This window comes from Rhopilema esculentum, chromosome 20 (assembly GCF_057945365.1).
Source record: "Rhopilema esculentum isolate cy_ngs chromosome 20, ASM5794536v1, whole genome shotgun sequence".
Classification (NCBI taxonomy): domain Eukaryota; kingdom Metazoa; phylum Cnidaria; class Scyphozoa; order Rhizostomeae; family Rhizostomatidae; genus Rhopilema; species Rhopilema esculentum.
In genome coordinates this window covers 12,381,492-12,403,333 of record NC_142834.1, presented here as the reverse complement: position 1 = coordinate 12,403,333, position 21,842 = coordinate 12,381,492, and the positions used below count along the sequence as shown (strand labels likewise).

The following is a 21,842-nucleotide window of genomic DNA, read 5'->3' as shown; positions in this document are numbered from 1 at the left end:
TTTCTCCTTTGGTGCTGTTGATAGATGGGTCAACGTCTAAGGAATAAATTTTAAATGAGCTGTTGTATGATATTGAGTTGAAGTTATCTGAAAGAGGCACACTATGTATGCAACTGGTAAGAAAGAGATCAATTCTTATATGATACGTGGATTTTATGCAGTATGACGTATCTTTTTATTCTCTGCCAATCTGTATCTTTGATTTATACGACTATTTGGCAGACGGGAGTTTCTCAGAAAGTAGCCTTGCTACGTTTCTCAGAAAGTATATATTCTCAGTTTGCCCTCCTTCTTTTCTCAGAAGGGATATATTTTCAATGTGCCCTCCTACTTTTCTCAGAGGGTTTTTATTCTTCATTTGCCCTCTTTCTTTTCTCAGAAGGCATATATTTTCGATGTGCTTTCCTACTTTTCTCTGAGGGTTTTTATTCTTCATTTGCCCTCCTTCTTTTCTCAGAAGGGATATATTTTCAATTTGCCCTTCTTATTTTCTCAGAAGGTGTTTATTCCTACGTACCTTTCTCAAAAGACATACCTATATTCTAATTTTTCCTTTTCTTATCTCAGAAGGTGTATATTCTAACTTATTGATAAGCTTTGGCTTTAAATATGTCGTTATGTATAGAATGTGCTTCTCGCGTTTTTCTCGTCATCATAATAGAGTTAAGATATTTTTCGTTTCAAGTACAATCAAGTTTTGTATCTGAAGTGAATGCATTTGTTTGTTGAAACAATCAAATTAATCAAATTAATGTCTTTCTTACTCTTTTTACAGCGGAGAATATGGCTTGGAACAGTACTCTGAAGTGAAATCGGTAAAATGTTGATATCCCATTTGGTATTTTCATGTCGTTATAGGCCTACTAATTGTACATAAAATCATCTCCTCGTTGCGTTAGTGTTCCAGCAATTTGTAATCACTGCTAATTATATAGGTTGTTTGGGGATTTATGATATTTAGGGGAGGCAATAGCTAGTTTAGTGTACATATCGTAGCCTCTCTTCTGCACAGCCTGCTTTCTGTGCAGCCTCTCTTCTGGCCAAATCTATTGAACAAAGAACAAAAAGCAACATGTCATTGCATAAGACTAATGATATTTACTGTTTACCAATCTATTTAACGATGGAGTTAATACCGCTGTTTGGAAGAATCGCAGCTATGCTTACCGTCAATCAAAATTTAAAATGATTTCTAAGTCTGCTTTTTCTATTAGAATCAACGTATGATGTGCAGAATTTATCTTATATTTCCTTTTACCTATTTATTCTTATTTTGTTGGCAGGTCATCATCAACGTTGGCCAGAAGAATTCTTAATTCTTCAGACAGTACAAATAGACAGCTATCCAAATTTATGCTGAATGATTTTCTATAATTCTTGAAACAATCTTTTAAATTTGCAGAATTTTCATTGGGTAGATTCTCAGCTCCTTTTTGTATTGGTCAAAAAAATGTTTATTATGAACGTATATAAAGCAGACATGTGGAACCAGAGTTTATGTCCACTGTAAAGATTTCCTTTTAAAGAGGGTCTCTCTTCATGGCTTTGACCGCAGAATGGATATGGTTTGATCGAAAAATTGCTTTCCTGTTGTATGAAGATATCTGCTATTGAGAGATCCCTTTCAATGGAGATCCTATTTTTTTGCCATTTTTAGAGGGCAAATAAAGTAAAATTGTAAGCTATTTCAATGCCGCTGTCAGCAGGAAATCAAACAAGGGGTTTTGGGTGAAAGGTTACTAGGTTTGTCTGTCGAGGCAAAGTGTTCTCGTCAACAGCAGTTTCAGCTTAATCGTTCTTATACCATCGCCGTAAGCTATTTGGTCACAGTCTCGTTTCCAATAAGAAGCCCGGAAAGTCAACACTGAAGTCCCCCAAGCTAGCTCCCCCCCCCCCCCATGAGGGCTTGTCTATTTGAAAATCCTCTTGATCGAAGTCATGTGTACCTTTTAAAAAGGATTGCAAGAAAATGTCTCTTAAAATATTCTGGAATCTTTTTTTAGCTCATCTATAAGGGATGGTCGCCAAAAGTTTTCTGCTCACCCCACTCGCAAAGGGCGTCATCTTTCCATTTTGCCACAGGGCCTCCAAAACCTCTCGGTGACACTGTTCCGATTTATCTGAGAATGATCCCATTTTTAAACTTTCTGGAAACTTTGTTTCAGATTTCTCATAGACATCCAGATTATTCACTGGAAACTTTTAATAGAATCTCTTTTCTAGTTTGGTTCCTGATCTTAAACATTTCATAAATAAAGATTCCAAATTTGTTTATCAACAATTTGTCTGAACTTTTTGAAGAGACTTCGTTATAGTAATTCAAGCAAAATCTTGAAACCCGAGACTCAATCCTAGAATAACTTGGCATGGAAACAGCATGGTAATAATGTCATGAAAATGTTCCTAAATGTGGTAAAATGCAAACACCATGACTAAAATTCCCTATTCCAAGCATATTACAATTGTCAGCACCTGATAATTTCTTGTCGTGGACGTGGCCCCTTTCGAGAAATGCTCCACTACTGAAAAATCCTTAAAAAATGCCCTTACTTTAAAATCTTGAACTGAAGGATCTATCCTTATCGGAGGAGAGTCAGCAAGCTGTCTTGTCTGTAATAAGTAGAGTTCTCACGTGTGACGCCACAAAAATATTTTCCAATTTTGACCACATAACATAAAAATACACCATAAAATACTTCCATATATGCAAAAACAGTTAAATTTGTCAAAAATCGGGTGATTGGCTCAGTTCATAAAGTTATGAACTGAGACCAAATTAAAAAGGTTTGACGGAGCCAGAGCTTGTCCTCTCTTGGTCATAAACACATACCACCATACTTTTCGGCCAGATACAATTTTTCATATTGTTTGTGCTTGTAATACCTTTAACTTATTTTGCAGATTTAGAGGTATTTCATGATGCTCTTTCAGGTTATGGGGAAAAATTTCAAAAATTCTAAAAATATATTTTTGTGACATCATCACTTGAGAACTCTATTGATTGATTAGGGTGTGTACTGGTAAGTTTAATAAGTAGAAACGCAACAAAACAGCCCTCTTTGTATAGGAGCTTTTTACATTGACTGTTCGATAATTTACGCCCTCGTTTTGGAAATGACTCAATATTTCGTTGTACGACATTTTTGAGCTAACATACGGTTTTATTATCACCATACCACCATACTTTTCGGCCAGATACAATTTTTCATCCAAATATAGAGTTTAAAAATTCTTTAAAAAAAATTCGAAGAATTTTTCAAGATAAGACTGTAAATTGAGTTGATGTATTAATAAGAATATAGTCTATAGGAATGTTAAGGCTTTAAATTTTTGAAATTCGAAAATAATTTAAGAATAATCTAAGCCTCAAGCTTCATCCGCGGTTTCATTAAGAATCAAATTTTTGTTTGTTTGAGCTTTTTAGGAAAAAAGGAAAGGGGGGTTTCATGCTTGATGTCTTGAAAAAGATGCACCCAGCCTTGGAGTCGTTAACACTGTAATGCAACCAATTACACCTTGTGTCACTTAAGCATAATTTCAGACTAATCTTAGGCTCAAAATAAAAACAATTAAGAAAGTTGAGGCTCAGCAAAAAATTAGAAATACTTATGAAAAACGTGCGTATTTTACTTTATTTATCTTCCTATCTTCTTAATATCAAAGTTAAAAACGTTGTTATAAAAAGGGGCGTTTCTGTCATTTTTCCAGCAACTGAAGGGAGTGGCACCGAAATCCAATCACTATCAATTGCGCTAGCCTGCGCCCCAGTCCACAAATGCAACAAATGCATTTCTGGACTGGGGCACCGACTACACCTGTTTATTTGATTTTGCATTTTTCTAAGACTGTTGTTTAACTTGCGGATATACCAGCGATTGAACAGTTTTCTCCTTCGCATGGATTGTTTTAAGAGCCAATCGGGCGCTAGCCCATTCTTCTACCCTCGTAAACAATATAAAACTATCCCCTTGTTCATCTAACATAACAACAGAACCACGCGCTGTCAGGGGAAAGAAGACAATTTGCCTACCATGAACGAAGATGGTTGTCCAGAGCCAAAAAGGGCGAAGAAATGTGAGCCTGTTATTGTTGTTTTAGAAAGAATTGCTTCGCTATCTTGATTAAATAAAACGCAGACCACACTTGAGTTGTTGAAGAGCTCCATACTAGGCCAGCAGTATTTCACGTAACCACACCCTAATCCAGGGGCGGATTCAGACGGTGGCAACGGTGGCACGTGCCACAGTCAGATTTCCAAATTTAAATTTTTGGAAAATAATGGACTGTTCTTAATATCCCGATATGGTCCTTGCTGTCTGACACTTCCCCTTCGCTCCAGCGTTTATCTACCACGCCCCCTCTCCGCTTTTAATTTAGTTGTACGCCGTGCTGGAATTGCTTATTGTTTGCCTTTTGTTAACACAGAATAATTGGCTCTACCAAATATGGTTAGTAACAATCGTGCCACACTAGATATAAATAGAAGTATGCGCGCACATTTTTAAACAATATGTTTTGAGACCAAATGGCTGTGCTTTTGTTCTTGTGCCACCGTTGAGGGAGGCTCTGTATGCTTCTGTTGAGGGTGCCTAAAAACAAACAAAACGTGTTCGGTCTGCAGGAAACTGACGATTCAGCACGCAAGAATTTTATTAAGTTCGATTTTGAGTTTATTGCAAGGATTCCCTTTGCTTTGGCAATGAATATTCAAAGAATAGTTGAAAAATTTATTAAATCGCGAGACCATGCAGCTTTGAAGGAACTATAAGTGGACGAGCTGTCGAAGCTTCGCAAAAGTATGCCTAGTTTAATTTGTCAATAATTTGATCTGGCTAAAGATAAAGATAATTTGATCTGTCAGTTGTAAGAACTAGCCATTATATATAAGTTTTTAAATGTATATTATTTAAATGCGTCCAGTGACTAGCCTATATCAGTTTGCATCGTTATTTGTTTGCAAGTTGAAAACATAGAGCCAGTATTGTTTAATGATAAAACGACAGGAGCGGTGACAGCTTTGCGCTGAATGTAACTATGTTTTCGGTATAAAAGCTATACCGGTCTCTGTATGCTCAGACTGGGCGTTTCCGAAAGACCAGAGGGCGTGGTCAACCAAAAAAAAATTCCTGGGGGCTACGTCCCCGGACCCCCACTGTTCTTGTGCCATGGTCATGAATTTTTCTGCGTTCGCCCCTGCTAATCCGCTTTGTTCAATGATTCTGATCCGAAACCCTGATAACTTCAGACCCACTTGCAACAACAGCAACGTTTAAGAATTGAGATGGCACCAAAAATAAAAAAACAAAATCCTGGATGTCGATGTTGCTTTCATTGGCCTACAACGATGGAAATTGAAGGACTGTTGATGAAAATACTGATTTCTCTTACAACTTTTCACCCTGGATACATTTTACTCCGGCTTAGTGGTAACGATAAAAAACGGATTAAAAACTGGTCGAAGAAAAATGCCGTTTCCATTGATTCACTTAAAAAACGGATAACTTTTAACCCGGTTTTGTTTTAACCCGGGCTGATACCACTGGCACGCTCTTCTTCTGACATCTTTTTTTTAAAGCCTCGTTCAAGCTTCAAAAATCGGTCCCGCACTGCTCTTTGATCAACAGAGAAACGTGGTTCAAATATCTTATTTAAATTGGTAGCCACCTTATCCCAAACGTGACCACGCTCTCGAGTACCCATTTTAAAATGAAAGGGCTCCTCAACAAGGATCTCTCTACAGAGCAGCGTGTCATGCTCTAAGGTCCATGTCATTTTTGGCCTAATTAATAGAACATAAGAATAGAAAAAACACAATAAGCTCTCATATCTGATCCAAATCATGAATAAATTTATATTTGCAAATTTCAGACTAATAAACAATTGTACCACAATCAACAACACATAATCAAAATTTAGTGGCAACATGGAATATAATGGATTTCTTTATGGCAATTTTCATTTTGTTGGATTTCAAGGAAAAACGGTAAAATACATTTCTAAAAATAAATGAAGAGCTACTCTCAGTTAAGATATGAATAACAAAAAAATAGCAATGTCACACTATAACTTCCTTTGCATAAATTTAGAAAGAAATCATTTAGGGCTAGCCCATTAGCTTAGTAGAACGCCTGACATTAGTTTTACTATTTGCCTCAACTTAACCGTTTTTAAAATCTGTATATTAATTATACTACAATGTTCACGAACTTTTGGTTCTTTGCCTCGTGGGGTCCTTGAGAATTCATCTCACAGCTTCTTCGTGAATGGGCCTACAAAAGTGAGAAATATTACTTAAAATCTAACCAAAATACGTTATCAGATGCAAAAAGAATAAAATCGCCGAATTTAACAAAATCAAGAAGTCTGGATAGTGTACTTACGATTGAAATGTCCGCGTTGTCCTCACAACGTAAAAATCGAAAATCTGGGTTGTGAAATTGGCCTCCACGAGCTGGATTGGAAAAACATGAGATGGTCGCGCTAGTTACTAGACTCCCCCAGCTCGTCTCGACCTGTCGCGTCGTGTTTCGTAAACTCTCTAGTATAAAGGCTGCCTATGTCGGTATTACATGTGTTTTTTACTGATAGTGGTCACGCCTATTCGCAAAGTTAGAAAATACATCATATCATTAAACAAGATAAAACGCCTAGAAAATGAACAAAAAGGTTCCCAGTCAAGAAGAACTGCTATTACATAGGAAAAAACATCCAAAGTTGCATTAGAGTGAACCTTCCAGCAAATTTTCTAGCCAATTATTGCAAAAAAAAGGGGGGGCTATAGCTCCTGCTAGTCAAGTGCTGCGCGGTGCCTGTAATATCCCCACGTTTCTACCCACGGCCCAGGGGTGTCGTGGCAAATGGATTCTAGAGGGGGTTCAGAAAGAAAAAATTTCCGACAATTTTTTTTTGATTCATTATAATCAAATAGAAGCATCTCATGCAACTGTAAGGGGGGGGGGGGGGGCAGAAAAACTCGTAACTTTTGCCTTAGCTGGAAAGAATTTTTTAAAATGCATTTTTATCTTGTTTCTTCATACCTACTGTGAACGACCCTGATATCCTTAGATTAGGATAGGGTGAAATGAAGTTACTACCTGAGGCGGCATCGTGGTTGCCGTCGAAGGGGAATTTTTTTATAATCTAATGCTTTAATGCGTTTGCCCCCCCCCCTTCCGCACCACCCTCTCCGGTGTTACTGTATGTCGCAGATGAGTTTCATTCTACAATGATCCGCCCACTGTATGCTAAAGAAAAAACGCAAGCTCTTTCAGTTGCTGACTTTAAAAGACAAGTTCTTTACCTTACGAGCCAAGAAGACAATCAAGCATAGATCAAAATTGTAGCTCTAGCTCTTGACTTTCTCAGAAAGATTCCATGCTAATCTGTATGAGCACAGTAATACTCTTTAAGACCAATTAATACTATCAATGTAGGTTGAAAAAACGACAAAAGTCTCTTCTTATAATTTGAGTACCACGACAGTCCCTTCCTAAAGTTTTGATAGTCAATCGCATGCTAAGTTGGATTTCCGATGGCAAAGGATGAGTTGGCTTTGCCCGTTTTTAAAAAGATATCCATATAAGGACATGGGGTTATTAGACGTCATGTGACAAATTATAGCTCATTTTACTATTTTAAACGTATTTCTACCAAAAAAGATAAACTATCCTTCATATACTGCTTAGACCAAGTTTTGTATATAAAAACGTCATTCAAGCCATGTTTCTCCTTCGCAGAGGATTAGCAGGAACTTCTCCTGATTTAGCCCCCATTTTACCTCAAAACAGTGGCAAATCCCCATTTACCATCACAATTCAATATCCCCAGTTGGTAAAGAACTCGAAATTGATTATCAAAATTTCCCCGCCCCAAAGTGGTAGTCCCCTCCATTTCCGTCTGGTCAAATACATCCGTGTCTGACCAAGATAGTACCTGGGCCTGGCTTGATTCTTTTGATGATACAACAGATGATTCTTTTAGTGAATTTGAGCTTTGGAGTATGCATATCAATTTTTAACAAAAAAAATTTTTTACGCCTTAGGAATTGGGCAAAGTTAGATATTTTGTGACGTCATCATCGAAAGTTTAACGGTCCACGGTCCATATCTCTTAAAATATAAGTCACAGGGTCGATGTTTTATAGATTTTTTCATCTCTTTTTAAGATGCTCTTTCCAATGGTTGCCTCAGATTTATAAAAAAATGACTTTTAATTTTTTCTGACCGTAAAATGAAATTTTGCCTTGTCACGTGACCAGAAGTAAAATTTGAAATGGTACCTGGTAGATTTGAATTCTCTGGCATACTGGCATCAAGAAACAGTTTGGAGAACTTTGACAACACCTGCGGTTAGTTAGTTACGGTTATTTCCCTGTCTTTTTTAAGGTAAGATACTACACTGAGCCTGAGTGACTGAGGTAAAATGTATTACAGTTTCGCGTTCTTTCGCTGAATATCTTTTTTTTCATAACTACGTCTTGCATTTGCATCAGAAGTCGGTGGAAATTGATGTGCTAAGCCATAAAAAACAAGCAATTTATTTTTTTTTGCTGCAAACAAATATAGTTCCCACGTGTGGCAACACAATGTAATATTACGTGTCCCTATGGAATTTTAATTTCCAAATAAATTTCACAGTTGAAATCACTCTTTGTCTCTTGATTGTTTTGGCAATGCACCCTGCAAGGTTGTAAATGGCAGAATAGGAGACTAGGCTTGTTTGCTGCAGTCATAGCTCCACGATCTCAAACGAAAAGATATCGTTTTTCCGCTGCTCTGCTAACCATAAAGATTGCGATATGCCTGGTAGGTTTTTTATTATTTATATCTTTTTTCCGGAATAATGCTACTCTACACAAGAGCTGGAAGAAAACCAGGTTCCCGATTAGCATCAGATGGAGTGATGTTCTTTTGAAGCCAACGACTTTTAACATGTGCTTTTTGACTTGCCTGAAATTCGTGTTTGACTGTGACTCATACTTATCATTTCTCCTATAGCAAACACAGATAGCAAAGTGGAAATCAAGTTCACACAGGTACTGTTGACTTTGTTTCTTATGAATAACGGCTCTGCGTAGTATTAGGACATAAAGCATTTCTTGTCCTTCCTTACGCGGTGAGGTTGACAGTTTAGGATGGTACTTATCTTGGCAGGGCCTCCGACGAGAGGTCAGGGATTTGCTTTCGATGGAACTGGAGGGCAATAGCCACCACTTTTTGTAAACATTAGAGCTTTCACGCAAAAAATGTTTTGTAGGTCTTCAATTTGTCCTCTGCATCCTTACTTTCTGATTTGCATCGACGCCCCTGCTTATTATTGCGTCATTAAAGTTTCGCTCTTCGTCTTTTCTAGTTGTTCATAAACAACGAGTTCGTGAATTCTGTGAGTGGAAAAGTATTCCCAACAATAAACCCTGCATCTGGTGAAAAGATATGTGACGTACAAGAAGGTGACAAGGTAAACAAATTTTATTGTAAATGATGTAGGAAAGTGACTGTTTGGCGTTTATTTGGTATGTTATCGACAGAAGAAAGACAGGAGCGATTGCGTAACGAGAGTGGAGTTTGTTTTTGCCCATACATACTGGAACCAACTATTAACTGGCTTTTGAAAACCATAGGGATTAGAACCAACTGTTTCCTACAAACTTTAGAAAACGTTGCCGTGCATTTACCAAATGATATTTGAATTAATTGATAGGGCAAGGCCTTCTTGGACTTTGACTGCCCCTATGGTTCCAAAAACGTTGGAAAATATTGGAATGACGAATTAGGTTTATGATAGCAGGAAAGAAAAAGGGGAAATTTGTTATATTTTTGTTGTATCTGTTTCAACCTAGCATCTGAAGGAAGTTCTTAGGACACTGAGAAGCTTATGCTTATCGAGCAGTGTCCTGGTCCTTCTTCTCGATGTGACCACACCTTACGATTCCTACGCCTGGGATTACAAAGAGCTGGCGTTCCAAGCAAGGGGGCATTCCAAGAAATGTTTTAGATGTAACGCCCTTTTAGGGCTAGAAATGGCCTTTATTGCAAAGAAAACGATGATGAAACACTCATTTGGAACACAGCTTTATCAGCAGAAAAATTGCGAAAGTTTTCGACAGTTAGCTCAGCTCTTTTAGATTTCTCCTACCACGATACTATCAAGGTATGTTATTTCCAGCATATCATGCTCTGTACAGCATTGACTAAGACATTAAAGCTGATTGAACCTCAAGACATTATTGATTAACCGAAAGAAAGTTAAAATTACAACTTTCATCCTTTCCTACCATTTTCTCGTCGATATGGGAATTATGAGATGAAATAGAAAATCAGTTATTCAAACAAAAAAGTGGAGCGGAATGTCCACCCTACTCCAGGGCGACCTTACTTCTTGGTTTTCCAAAAAAAGCCAGGCTTGATGCTCGTGACGTCAGTGCTGTAGCAGCTACTGTGATAATGTCAATAGAGACGCAAGGACAAAAATGTAAAGGAAAAGATACAGTCTGTAAGGATATTACCCTTGGCAAAAGGATTGTCTGGTCATTTCATTCAAAATAGATTTGGTCATCATTTGATCATAATGAGAGCTTTTGTATAGATGATGTTAGATTAGAATGAGTGTAGAATATCAACTTTCAGAATATCAGAGAAATATCAGTAGAATATCAGAAGAATATCAGAGAAAACTTAAATTCATTTTGTTGTGTTTTTATGTTAACACCTTAAATGTAAGCCCTTAGAAAAACAATAAGAAACGCGCGTAGAAAAGTAGTCTGGGACTAGCCCATCCAACAGATGAGGTGTGTTCGATGAAATGAAGTGTTAGAAAGCCTTGGTTTTTGTTCACTGTGAGGCAGTTTTTCACATCCGAAAAGATAAACGCTTCTTTTCGACACATTTTTGTGGAGATACAACCGTTCATAGAATTAAGGAAAAACACTAGGGTTATAATTGAGCCCTGAAGCACACCAGTATGGATAGCGTGGGGAGAAGACAGGTACAGATGGCAACAAAAAAAACAAGTGATTCAACTGGTCAAGGATCTGTACAAAATTTGTGATTAAATGAGAAATTTTGCTTTGCTTATGACATTTGGTCATTATTTTCCATCTATTTTGTTCATCATTTTTCTGTAAATTGCATGCCTTGGATAAACTCCTGGTCGTGATTTGTTCCTAACGGAGCTGCAATCTTGTTTTTTAGAGACATTTTGAATAACGATACGACCCACATCATAGCCATCTCGGGGAAGGCCCTTTGTCGTTGTTGCAAATTTGTATTTAGTTTAATTGCATCATCATGATTGTAAACAACAAACTTGCAGGCTGATGTCGATATTGCTGTCAAAGCGGCTCAGCAAGCATTCAAGCTTGGTAGCAAATGGAGAACAATGGATGCTTCAGACCGAGGCTTATTGCTAAACAGACTGGCAGATCTCATTGAGCGAGACAGGAAATATTTGGCGGTAAGCAATTTTTCTCGATCTACGCTCTTTTTTGTCCAGCCTCGATATTCTTTAGAAATTTTTTTGAGCTTTAATATTTTCTTAAATTGATTTTTTTTTGCAAATCTGATATGGATTCAGGAGAATTAAGCTGGAGAATTAAACAACAAATATCAGTCATGCAATTTTTTGTTATGAGCATGGTAAAACAGGCATTTCGTATAAATGACACACAAATATGCGAGTTGAGACTGAGTACTTGTACTAATAAAAAATAATATATTTGCATCATGGCTCTCTTCTGTTTCGAGCAAAGGCAACGTTTCTTCCCAAAAAGATCTATAGTATTTTTTATTTTTTTAGACACAGTCAAAGTAAATTTTACGAGAGCAAGATTACAAAGACAATGTCAATGGGAGTATGGTAGGCATGGCTACCCATTGACCCTAACAAAAAACAATACAATAGCACCAAAGGCTATACCAAAATCATCTCTATGGTGTTCATCCCTACCCAGAATAGAATGGCCTACCCCAAGCTCTTGTATCAAGTGCACCTACTCTAAGGCCTCTTATATGATCCCTAAAACACCTGAAAATCTAACATACTTGAAATACTTACCACAATGAAGGAAGATTACTGTTTTAGTTTAAGATTCCGCTAAGCATCGGAGAAATCAGTCAAAACTCAGCTAGTTCAAGAGTCCACTAAGCATCGGAAGATAGTCTTTTCTGTTACTGTTTGTAAGTTGCACATCTTTAGAGTGCTTAATAACTTTGTTTTTAGTCTAAGCACGTTTTTCAGAGGCCATGAACGGATTTAAGCGAGAAGGATGGGGGGGGGGTAAGTTTAATAATGATTGGATTTGTGCCACTCCCTTCATGTGAATAGAAGATGATTGAAGTGTTAAATGGAAATTTGAATCGAGAGATATACTGCGAAGACTGAGACTTTGAAGAATGACGAGTTCTTGCGAGCGGCTATACTTTTCTTTCCATTTCCATCATATAACATTTCCAAGGCTAAACTTGAACAGCTAACATGAACGACACGGTCCTCCGCGAACTCTAACACTCAAAACAATCCAACGAAGTATAAAACGAGGCACAGCGCAGTATTTCTCAAGCACTGCCTGTCCTAAATCCAAACTGGGCCGCAAGAACTTTCGCAAGCCTCTTGGGCGAGACGGTTAGCTACCTACTGGTGTTTAGCCTTAAGCTCAATCTCCAGTGAGAAAAGGTTTTGCCAAATTTTGCTGCGAAATACTTCACGCGAACAAATTCCTTTGAATGCTTTTGTTGACCTCACGACAATGTAAAGTTTGGAAGCGCGACAAAGGGATATGGACTATGATTGGCTGCTGAAGGATTACGCAAGCGAAAAGCAGAGAAATTCTTCGCGAGAAATCCCAGCAAAAGATCACACGCATGCCCAATACATATTTCGCGCGAACTTTTTCGCATTTCGCTGATTTTTTTCTCACTGGAGATTGGGCTTTACATGTCTGATGCCTTCTACAGCTCTCTTCGAATCTCTCGAATCTCACGAACTACGTATATTTGTATTTGGAAATTACCAGAAAAGCATAACTAAGCATAAAATGTTACTAATAATAGACTACGAGATAATTCTAGAAACAGACGAATACGCAAAATGATGTTATCCTAATGAGGGGTAATCCTACACAAAAGAATGGAATGCAGTGTAATGCTGCGTGGTGCTGTGTCGCGACGACAGAACATTCGAGACACAACGGGGAGTTTCCTAAGAATTACGTATATACAAAATAACTACGTATACAAAACATAACAATCCTAATGCTGGGGCTGGCACTATTTTAGCTCTATTACAGAAGCACCAATTTCAGGAATTCAGCTTTTAACTCTAAGGTAAAAAATGTGAATGAAGTATTTTGCTACTACTGTCAACCAAAAATGCTTTTTGCCGAATCAATGCGAAATTTACCAAGGACACGAAAATAATGGGAAGGGGGGTTGTCGCAACCCCTACACCCCCAGATAAACAGGATTCCAAGTAAATTTTGTCGGCAAGTTTTACTTCACATCGAATATTCTAGCAATGTTTTGAACATTTTTGCATTTCTGTTGTAAATTGTTCGCACAGTCTTCTTTGTGAATGGCAAATCGACTCTTATTGTTCTGTTCTCGTTTTTTCTTCTTTCATAATGAGGAAACAGTTGTAAAGATTTGAAGTTTCTTTCTCAATCTTTCCCAAATTACGATTTGTTGCTAAAGAATATTTTTGTGCTCAGAGAAAGAGGCTCGGCCAAAATTTAGAAAGAGGCTCGGTCAAAATTTACCCCATTCTATTGGACTGATGACTTTCCGGTAATCTATTTTTCAAAATTTTCTTTTACTGAAGCTTGTCTCTGGTGTCTGAAGCAGTGTGGGAATTAATGTGCCCTAGGCGTCGTAACTTGTTATAACCCAGATTAAGATCACCTGCGTAAAGAAAGGGAAAGGTGGCACAATTTGGAGGTACATATGCCCCTCTCTTTTTACCAGGATCCCTTTTCTAATTTTTCCAACCTGTTTTTAGAGTTTTCATAGAATGAGCATGTTTCAGTTACATTTACTATCGGTAAATATCGTGAGATCTAGTATATTTTATCATAATTGTGCAGTATTTTTGACATACTTTTTCGGGACAGGGTATGCTTTGGCCATTTTTTATGTGGAAGGGTTAGGGTACAAAATAGATATTCCGCGCACCCCCGTCACTTTCCGAGTCAAGTGCCCCTTCCCCCCGTACTCCTGAGAAAGAACTTTCATGCTCATGGTGACGATGACGTGTCATTACCCGCCCTCAAGAATACAACAAACTACACTCTTTTTTATTAGAACCAGTAAATTAAAGTTTAGGCTGACTGTTCTTTTTTTTTCGAAGAGGCTTGATTGTTCTTAATTTGTTCTTAAATTAATAGGGTGTAAGCAGAGCGATTGTTAGCTTTTTCGCTGTAGGGGGGAGGGGGGATGTTTAGGACTCATTTGGCCAACAAAGTGAGTGAAACAATCTTCATTTTCCGACAAGTTTGAATATTCACCCTTAACCCGGATTTCGTATCAAGTTGTCAGTGATTTTCTCGTACTTTGTTACTCCTTAAATTTATACAAACCGGCATATAAACAAGTTGCTTCCTTTCCTTCGATTCAAAACAAGCAAGATTATCTATTCAGTTAAATAAAAAATGAACCTCGTAACACTGAAGTACAATTTTTTCAAGTTGCACTTCATAAGAACACGATCCTCAAACTTGGTCAAAAATTAAGAATAAATTAGGATTGAGGTACTGTGGAATTTGATTGTGAGAAATTCCGCTAAGGATTTTTCTTTTATAATAGTGTACTGAATGTAAAGCAATACAATGGGCAGCACCCCTCCCCCACAATGTAAATTTCGTTCCGTCGTCATTTTAGACAGTGTTAAATTGTGAAATGACAATCGTGATAAAGCTAACATGAAAATTGCGATAAAGCTTCGACAACTGGTAGATAATTTTTATACCCCCCCTCTCTATCTCTCTCTCTCTTGTATAAGCCCCTCTCCCTTGAATAAACCTCAATCTAAAAAGTGCCCAAGTTAATAAACCCCCAAGAGGGCTTATTCGAGAATTTACGGTATGCATTTCTCTCTGTTTCCAAGTATTAAGGAAAAATTTCCGGAAGTACGATTACGTCACCGGGTGCTGCGTAACCAAGCAAGCTGTGGGGTGTGGATCTGCGTCATATCATTTGGAAATGCTGAACAAGGAAGTTGGCTTGTCATTTGTGAACCAGTACTCCCGCGGAACAGACATATTTTTTCTTTGGATATAGAAAGGCTTCTTCGATGGCAATCATTTCAACTTGTTGTATCCTATTCTTCTTATGTTTCGCAAGGTTTCATGCTTCAGAACCTTGCGAAAGACTCTACTTCGATCACGGACACTCGAGCCAGATGCCTTATGTCCAACTAGCAGGTATCTATCGCAAAATTAATGAAAGTAATGGACACCCGATGTTTAAACACGAACAAAGGAATTACATTTTTGAATACATCAACGCAAAAGGGGAAAATTCGATGGCTTTTACATACTTAAATCCGTCAACCTTGCAGAGAAGTTTCATGGGCTTGAACGTGAAGATGACAAGTGAATTTCCTGGGAAATCATGGCAAAGCTTGATAAGTAACGGTAACACGGTGCAGCCATACCAAAAGTTTATCAGCTATTGGAGTTATTATGACTGGCAGTCTGAATCGTATCATAACCTTTATCGCCGTGACGCGATGAAGCTGGTTTGTGTTCCAAATGATGTGTTCCGCTGTTCATCAGGTCGGGTTTATTTCAATACAACATTCACCAGTCTGGATGACGGCGGGGTTTTGCACAATCACCTGACAGACTATTTCGAGGAAAAGTTAGGGGTCTACAACAGCTACAAGAGCGACCGAAAAATATACAGACACAGTAGGAAGACAAAATGGATACTTTATTATCAAAGTCCATATTGGATGGTTAAGCATGAAGGCTATACTCCTTTTTTGAGAGCCAGAGACAGCGCCTTTCGTCCTGAATACATCACATCTGCTTGGGAAACAGTTCGAGGCTCTTCTTGGGAGAAATTTACCAACCCTGTTGGCATTCGTTGTAGAGGGCTTCCGCAAAAAGTCATTAATGGCACTGTCCCCTCATGCTCTGAATGGAACCCATGTTTGAATGGAGGCGTCTGCATAAAAAGCAATCTTACAAATGAAACTGTCTGCATTTGTGGCGAAGCCTACCGCGGGCCTACCTGTAGCGAAGTGTCACCGCGATGTCAGAAATACTTTTATCCATCTACAGTTCGACAGGTTGTTATTTACGGTCTCGAAGAATCGAACTTTGCTTCAGTTTTTTGCAAAAAGTCCTACCAACCGTCGTTCTTTATATCACAGTGCCAACAAGGAAGCGTTTCCTCTAAGTGGACAAGCCCACAGCAGTGTAGATATGTGCCACCAACAACAAAAACAAAAACAACAAAAGTACCAGTTACAGTACGAACCCCGCGAAAAACAAAAGCGCCGCTTACAGTGCGAACCTTCCCATGGTGGCGTCGGCCCAAGCAGCAAAAAAAGCCTTTTAACTTTGATGACTATTATTGGACTAAACCCGTGCTTTTGGCGATTGTTCCCCTACTGCAAGTTGCCATACCTTCAATTCATATGATCCTTGGTATCATGAAAGACAAAAGCGCCCTCCGCATCATTTCTCTCCATGCCTTTGTCACATACATTGTGTGGTTAATTTATCTTTTTGGATGCAATGCTTATCAGTGTCATCAGTACGGGGAAGTTATGGAAGATTTCACAATTATGGGAATCGTAATGGTGATATTAAGTTACTTCTATATGCTGATCGAGGCTTGCTGCAGTCCCGAAAATGAGTACATTGCAAGCATCTCTGCAGATGTTTCTGTTGTTGACTACGTGAACAAATTAAGAAGTACTGATCCTGTAAGAATAATGATGATAGAATGTTACCACATGGAGACAAGAACCCGGACAGTTTATTACACTGACGCACAAGGAAACACTCAGACACGGCTTGAAACTTATCAAGAGATGGTTACTACCTATACAGAGAATAAGGTTTTCCCAATCGGCCGGTCTGTTGATGTTTCTAATCCGGAGGGCCTGCGGTTTGACTTGCACAGCGTTACGCGTCTAAAGCTCGATCAAAACATTAAATGCGGTGACCTCGAAACTACAACGAAATTCAGCGAAATGCGAGATCAAATGATTAAAGAAAATGAACATAGGGATGACAAAATTTGCTTTACTTGCGAGGATATCATTGATGGGTTCAAGAAAAGGTTATGCGCCTATACCGATACAAAACACCGGTCTTTCTGGATGAATCTAGTTACTTTTTGGTTTGCCAACTTTCTTGGATTGACTTGGGTGTACAGAGCATTGTTCAATTGGAAAACGAAAAAACTTGAATACACGATACAGAAAGAAATTTTCCTTGGGACCGAGGCTGTGGTTGGTGAACAAGATAGACCTCAGATTGTATACCACCCAGATGGCTTTGATCGCGTCAATCTCTATGGTAACGATGCTGATAGCATGGCTGGATTGCTCCTGCCAACACAGCAACCAAGCGCCAATCAAGCAACAGAGCAGATTTCAATAGAGGTGCCCGGCATACCCAGTGTGCCACCCCCAGCTTACAATGAAATTTCTGGTACGGAAAACAGAACATTTCAGAACAGTTCGTTTTAATGTTCTCGTTATCTGTCACACAGTCTGTTCTCAATTTTTATTCCATCCGAGAAGGACCTTGTTCCATCGTCTCAACTCAAAGTTACTCATGTTTTAATGGACTTTACGGATTCTTGAGTAATTAAAGATTTGTAACTTTAGTTTTGTAATTTTAAAATCAGAAATTGACAGTATGGATTGCTACTTGAACTCTGATTTTTCAAAATTTAACCTGACTTTGCTTTATTTTATACGACATGCTTTCTAGGTTTATCCTAGAATTCCCTTTTCTATGATTGCTTCGGGAATTAAAGCACCCATTTTTACTGATCCTTCGTGTAATTCTGAATTAAACATGTATTTATTAAAAATAAATCGTGTATCACTATTCTAATTTGGAAATTTCAATAACCATTTTATGATAAGATCTTTTTTCACTCAAAGATGTAAGCTAACCGTGTTCGTTTAGACAAATTGTCACATGGATCTTACCTTATGTCATAAAATTTTTAGTCCAATTTAAGATGATCGAGTTGTGGAAAGATTGAGTTTCTTCTTTTTTGATTTTGCAGTGCAATTGTATTTTTAACTGTCTAGAAATCTTCAGTGTATTTGAATTCATTTAGTTGTTTTAAGGTAAAGCAAAACTTTACTCAGAGTGATGTTGCATAAATGTACGTATATAGATGGCAAAGCTGTAATAACATTAATTTATAAGGGTGGGGTGGGAGTTATGGCAGTGTGAATATAAACATTGGCCTCCGCTTTAAATCCTAGTTTAAAAGAATATTTGATAATATTGCAATTTAACTTATTCAATTTTTTTATAACATAATTTATTTTGATATGTATGTCATAATTGAATATGAAAAGTAGATGTTTTGATGTCTCTGCAACCCTTTTTGAAGAAATATAATGGCTCATGCATTACATCACAGTATGATCGTCTCGAGTAATAAAACTTTAAGAATTCCTTTTTTTAATTATATGTTGGCCTTTGGTGGAGACAAGGGTGTTTGGTGGAGACAAGGGTGTTTGGTGGAGACAAGGGCGTATGGGCAACCAAATGGTGGAGACAAGGGCGCATGTAGTCAAGTTATGAAGATGTCAATGAGCTTTATGGACGCTTAATATCAATCTTTGCTCAAAAATGTCCTCTGCTTTCGTATCCATAAGGGGGCGACCACTTTGGCTTGCATCTCATGATATCGCTGTCAAAAAGTATTTCTAGGGAAACCTATTTAAGAAAAGTTTCTCTTAAGCCTACCAAGTATTTCAAATCATATAGCGGACAGAGCAAAAAATCCACTTGGCGTAAAAGAAGATTTTTGAACAATAAGCTAAGGGTTGCAATCAATTCAAAAATCTGTTATATTCCCCTGCATAAGATCTTTACTTGTTGTTTAAATAGAAATGCACTTTTAGGAATTGGAAACACTGGACAACGGAAAGCCTTACTCTGATTCCCACAACATCGATTTGAGCCTCACCATTAAATGCTATCGGTACTATGCTGGATGGGCAGACAAAATACACGGAAAGACCATTCCTACAGGTAAGCTCATTCCTCTGTCTGATTTCTCGGATCAAAGGCAGTATGTCCATATATATTCGAGTTGCATGATCGATTGATGCGTAACTAGTGCTTTGGGTCTGCAATTTGACCACATAACATAAAAGATCACCATAAAATAGTTCCATATACGCAAAATCAGTTAAATTTGTCAAAAATCGGATGAGCAATGGCCAATTGAAGATTTTAAGTTTGCTAACGGATTACTGCCATTTTGGCTCAGTTCATAAAGTTATGAACTGAGACTAAATTACAGAGGTTTCATGGGGCCAGAGCATGTGCTCATCTGGTCATATCTCAGCCAATACGTAATAAGTTTAACTGATTTTGCAGATTTAGAGGTATTTCATGATGTTCTTTCAGATTATTGGAACAAATTTCAAAAATTCTAAAAATACACTTTTGACGTCATCACTTGACAACTCTATTGCTCAGCTATAGATGTAGAGTAATAGATGGTTCTGTGAAGTGAGTAATAGAAAAAGAAGGTTTCATGAATTTTTGAATTGATTTATGGAAAAAAGGAACATCAAGTGAGAAAGTGAAAATTTTATTTAAGGCTTGGAATGAATGTCAGCCTCGCTAATGCTGAAATAAAAGTATTAAAGAATACTTTTCTCTGACAGATGGAGATTTCTTCAACTACACAAGACGCGAGCCAGTCGGTGTTGTAGGCCAGATAATTCCTTGGAACTTCCCAATACTTATGCAAGCGTGGAAACTTGGACCGGCTCTTTGCTGTGGAAACACAGTTGTTATGAAATTGGCCGAGCAAACTCCATTGACTGGACTGTACGTTGCTAGCCTTATAAAAGAGGTAAAGCCATTACTTTTAGCTTTTAGTGGTCACTGATGTCTTCAGAGTCGTAAAAATAATGTTTCCGTTCAGGTCTTGGGATTTACTATGGTCCATTTCTCGTCATATATAGTAATTGTTAAAGAAGAGATTTGCATGGCTTTTTGGAAACCCGGAAGACTTTTGCCCAATCTACAGGTCAACGGGGAAACTGGTCTGTTTACCAAAAGTGTCAAATTTTGGCTGACGTAAATCAATACACGGAAGAAAGATCACAATTTCGCAAACATATTGCCTCTTTCACTTTCGATTCGTTTAACCACTGTCTTAATCATCGCCAAGAAAATGTTTTGTTGGTTTTTAGAGAGATTTGAGCCCATAGTCGTCATGGCGTTGGCTCGGAGAGTAGTAATGACAACTGTTTTGAAGTTTTTTTAATTTTCTTTGGGGATTCTTGTAAGAATGTTGAAAATATGAAGGTACTGTTACTTTTGTGGTTGCTTGTATCAGAATATATGAGAAAATTGGTCTCTTGTCCCCTCATAGTTGTCATGGTTCTCCTTGTTGAGCCCATTTGATTTACCGTGTTTGCATCTTAAACAATAAAAGGTACTTCTAGAGTCACAGCCTTTCATGGTACAAACGAGAGCATATTTCCTACTGCCCTTGATACAGATCATGCTCTGACAAAGACCACGAGCTTTCTTCACTTTCTGCCTGATAAAATAAGAGAACTAGTTCTCTTATTATATCTTGCTTTCTCTATATCGTTTTCTCTTGCCTTGCTATTTTGCTAAATACCTGCCTTAGCCAGTTTTTTAGATGACTGGTGTATTCCTATACAGTACTCTCCATCAGTTGTTTTTTGTTTTTTGTTGTACTATAGAGTACTCTCCATCAGTTATAGTTGTTTTTTGTCAGTACCAATTTTGTGTAGTTAGAAACATAGCTTCATTGTTCCTTAGGCTGGATTTCCACCTGGTGTTGTCAATATTATCTCTGGGTATGGTCCAACAGCTGGAGCTGCCATTTCGGAGCACATGGATGTGGACAAAGTTGCATTCACTGGTTCAACTGAGGTACATTTATACTTTTTTATCATTGCTTCGGTTTACCTACATTTAAGATGGTGTAAGACTTAAAGGAATTACAAAAGTATCTAAAAATACTCCTTCTCCCTACAGTTGGCACGAATTCGTAAATAGGTTTCAACAAGGGAAACTTGCCATAAAGCCTTTATACACCTTCATATAAATTGATGATCTCAAAAATATTTATTTTCTCTTGCTTTCGTTTGCTTGAATTTTGAAATGTTTTTATTTTTTTTCAAAGAAATTTTTTTATGTAAATGCCAGAAAGGCAATGGATACCTCTTAGCATATAAAAAATTGCCTCTAGTATCCTTAGGACATGCTGTTGCCTCAGAAGAGGGCAAGGAAAGGAGGCCGGGGTCGAGGTAGAGTAATTAGGCAGGGGAATGTGGCAGTTGAATTTGGTAGGGAAATTTGGTAGGGAAATTAAGCAGGTGAATGTGGCAGGTCAAATTTGAGCAAAAATCTGAATGACTGACTCCTCTTCAATGAGCGCCTCTAAATATTATAAATACAGATGGAGACCAGCAAATCATCACGATATTCATCGGTTAAAACATACTTTTAAAACCTAGTATTTCCATTGGGAAAATTACATTTTTGAGTTCCTTACTATCTTTTGCAATGGGCCCCCTTTCCCTCTAATGAGTGCCCCCCTCTAATGAGCGCCACCTCTCAGGGGCTTAAAATTAATTTCATCATTAGCCTT

General features: G+C 37.9%; 3 protein-coding genes across 4 annotated transcripts in view; all 3 read left to right on the top strand.

Annotated features, from left to right (window-relative positions):
* The window catches only part of LOC135687782 (aldehyde dehydrogenase, mitochondrial), a 29,477-nt gene extending 27,998 nt beyond the window's left edge, over positions 1 to 1,479 (top strand). Inside the window, exons 12-13 of the mRNA XM_065204433.2 lie at positions 776 to 815; positions 1,284 to 1,479. Of these exons, the coding sequence (XP_065060505.1) occupies positions 776 to 815; positions 1,284 to 1,316 (73 nt within the window). The 3' untranslated portion in view covers positions 1,317 to 1,479. The remainder of the gene's footprint in view (positions 1 to 775; positions 816 to 1,283) is intronic.
* A 2,476-nt stretch (positions 1,480 to 3,955) lies between these two features.
* Positions 3,956 to 21,842, top strand: part of LOC135687824 (aldehyde dehydrogenase, mitochondrial) — a 21,662-nt gene continuing 3,775 nt past the window's right edge. Inside the window, exons 1-7 of one of the 2 annotated variants that reach the window (XM_065204491.2) lie at positions 3,956 to 4,074; positions 8,997 to 9,034; positions 9,352 to 9,456; positions 11,311 to 11,451; positions 19,099 to 19,228; positions 19,873 to 20,063; positions 21,008 to 21,121. In XM_065204491.2, the coding sequence (XP_065060563.2) occupies positions 4,032 to 4,074; positions 8,997 to 9,034; positions 9,352 to 9,456; positions 11,311 to 11,451; positions 19,099 to 19,228; positions 19,873 to 20,063; positions 21,008 to 21,121 (762 nt within the window). In that variant the 5' untranslated portion in view covers positions 3,956 to 4,031. Of the gene's footprint in view, positions 4,075 to 8,650; positions 8,805 to 8,996; positions 9,035 to 9,351; positions 9,457 to 11,310; positions 11,452 to 19,098; positions 19,229 to 19,872; positions 20,064 to 21,007; positions 21,122 to 21,842 lie in introns of those variants that run through there. The other variant, XM_065204492.2, reaches the window with a different exon arrangement.
* On the top strand, positions 15,280 to 18,545 carry LOC135687823 (uncharacterized). Its single transcript, XM_065204490.2, has one exon. It carries the CDS (start codon positions 15,280 to 15,282, stop codon positions 17,692 to 17,694), a length of 2,415 nt encoding a protein of 804 aa, XP_065060562.2. The 3' UTR covers positions 17,695 to 18,545.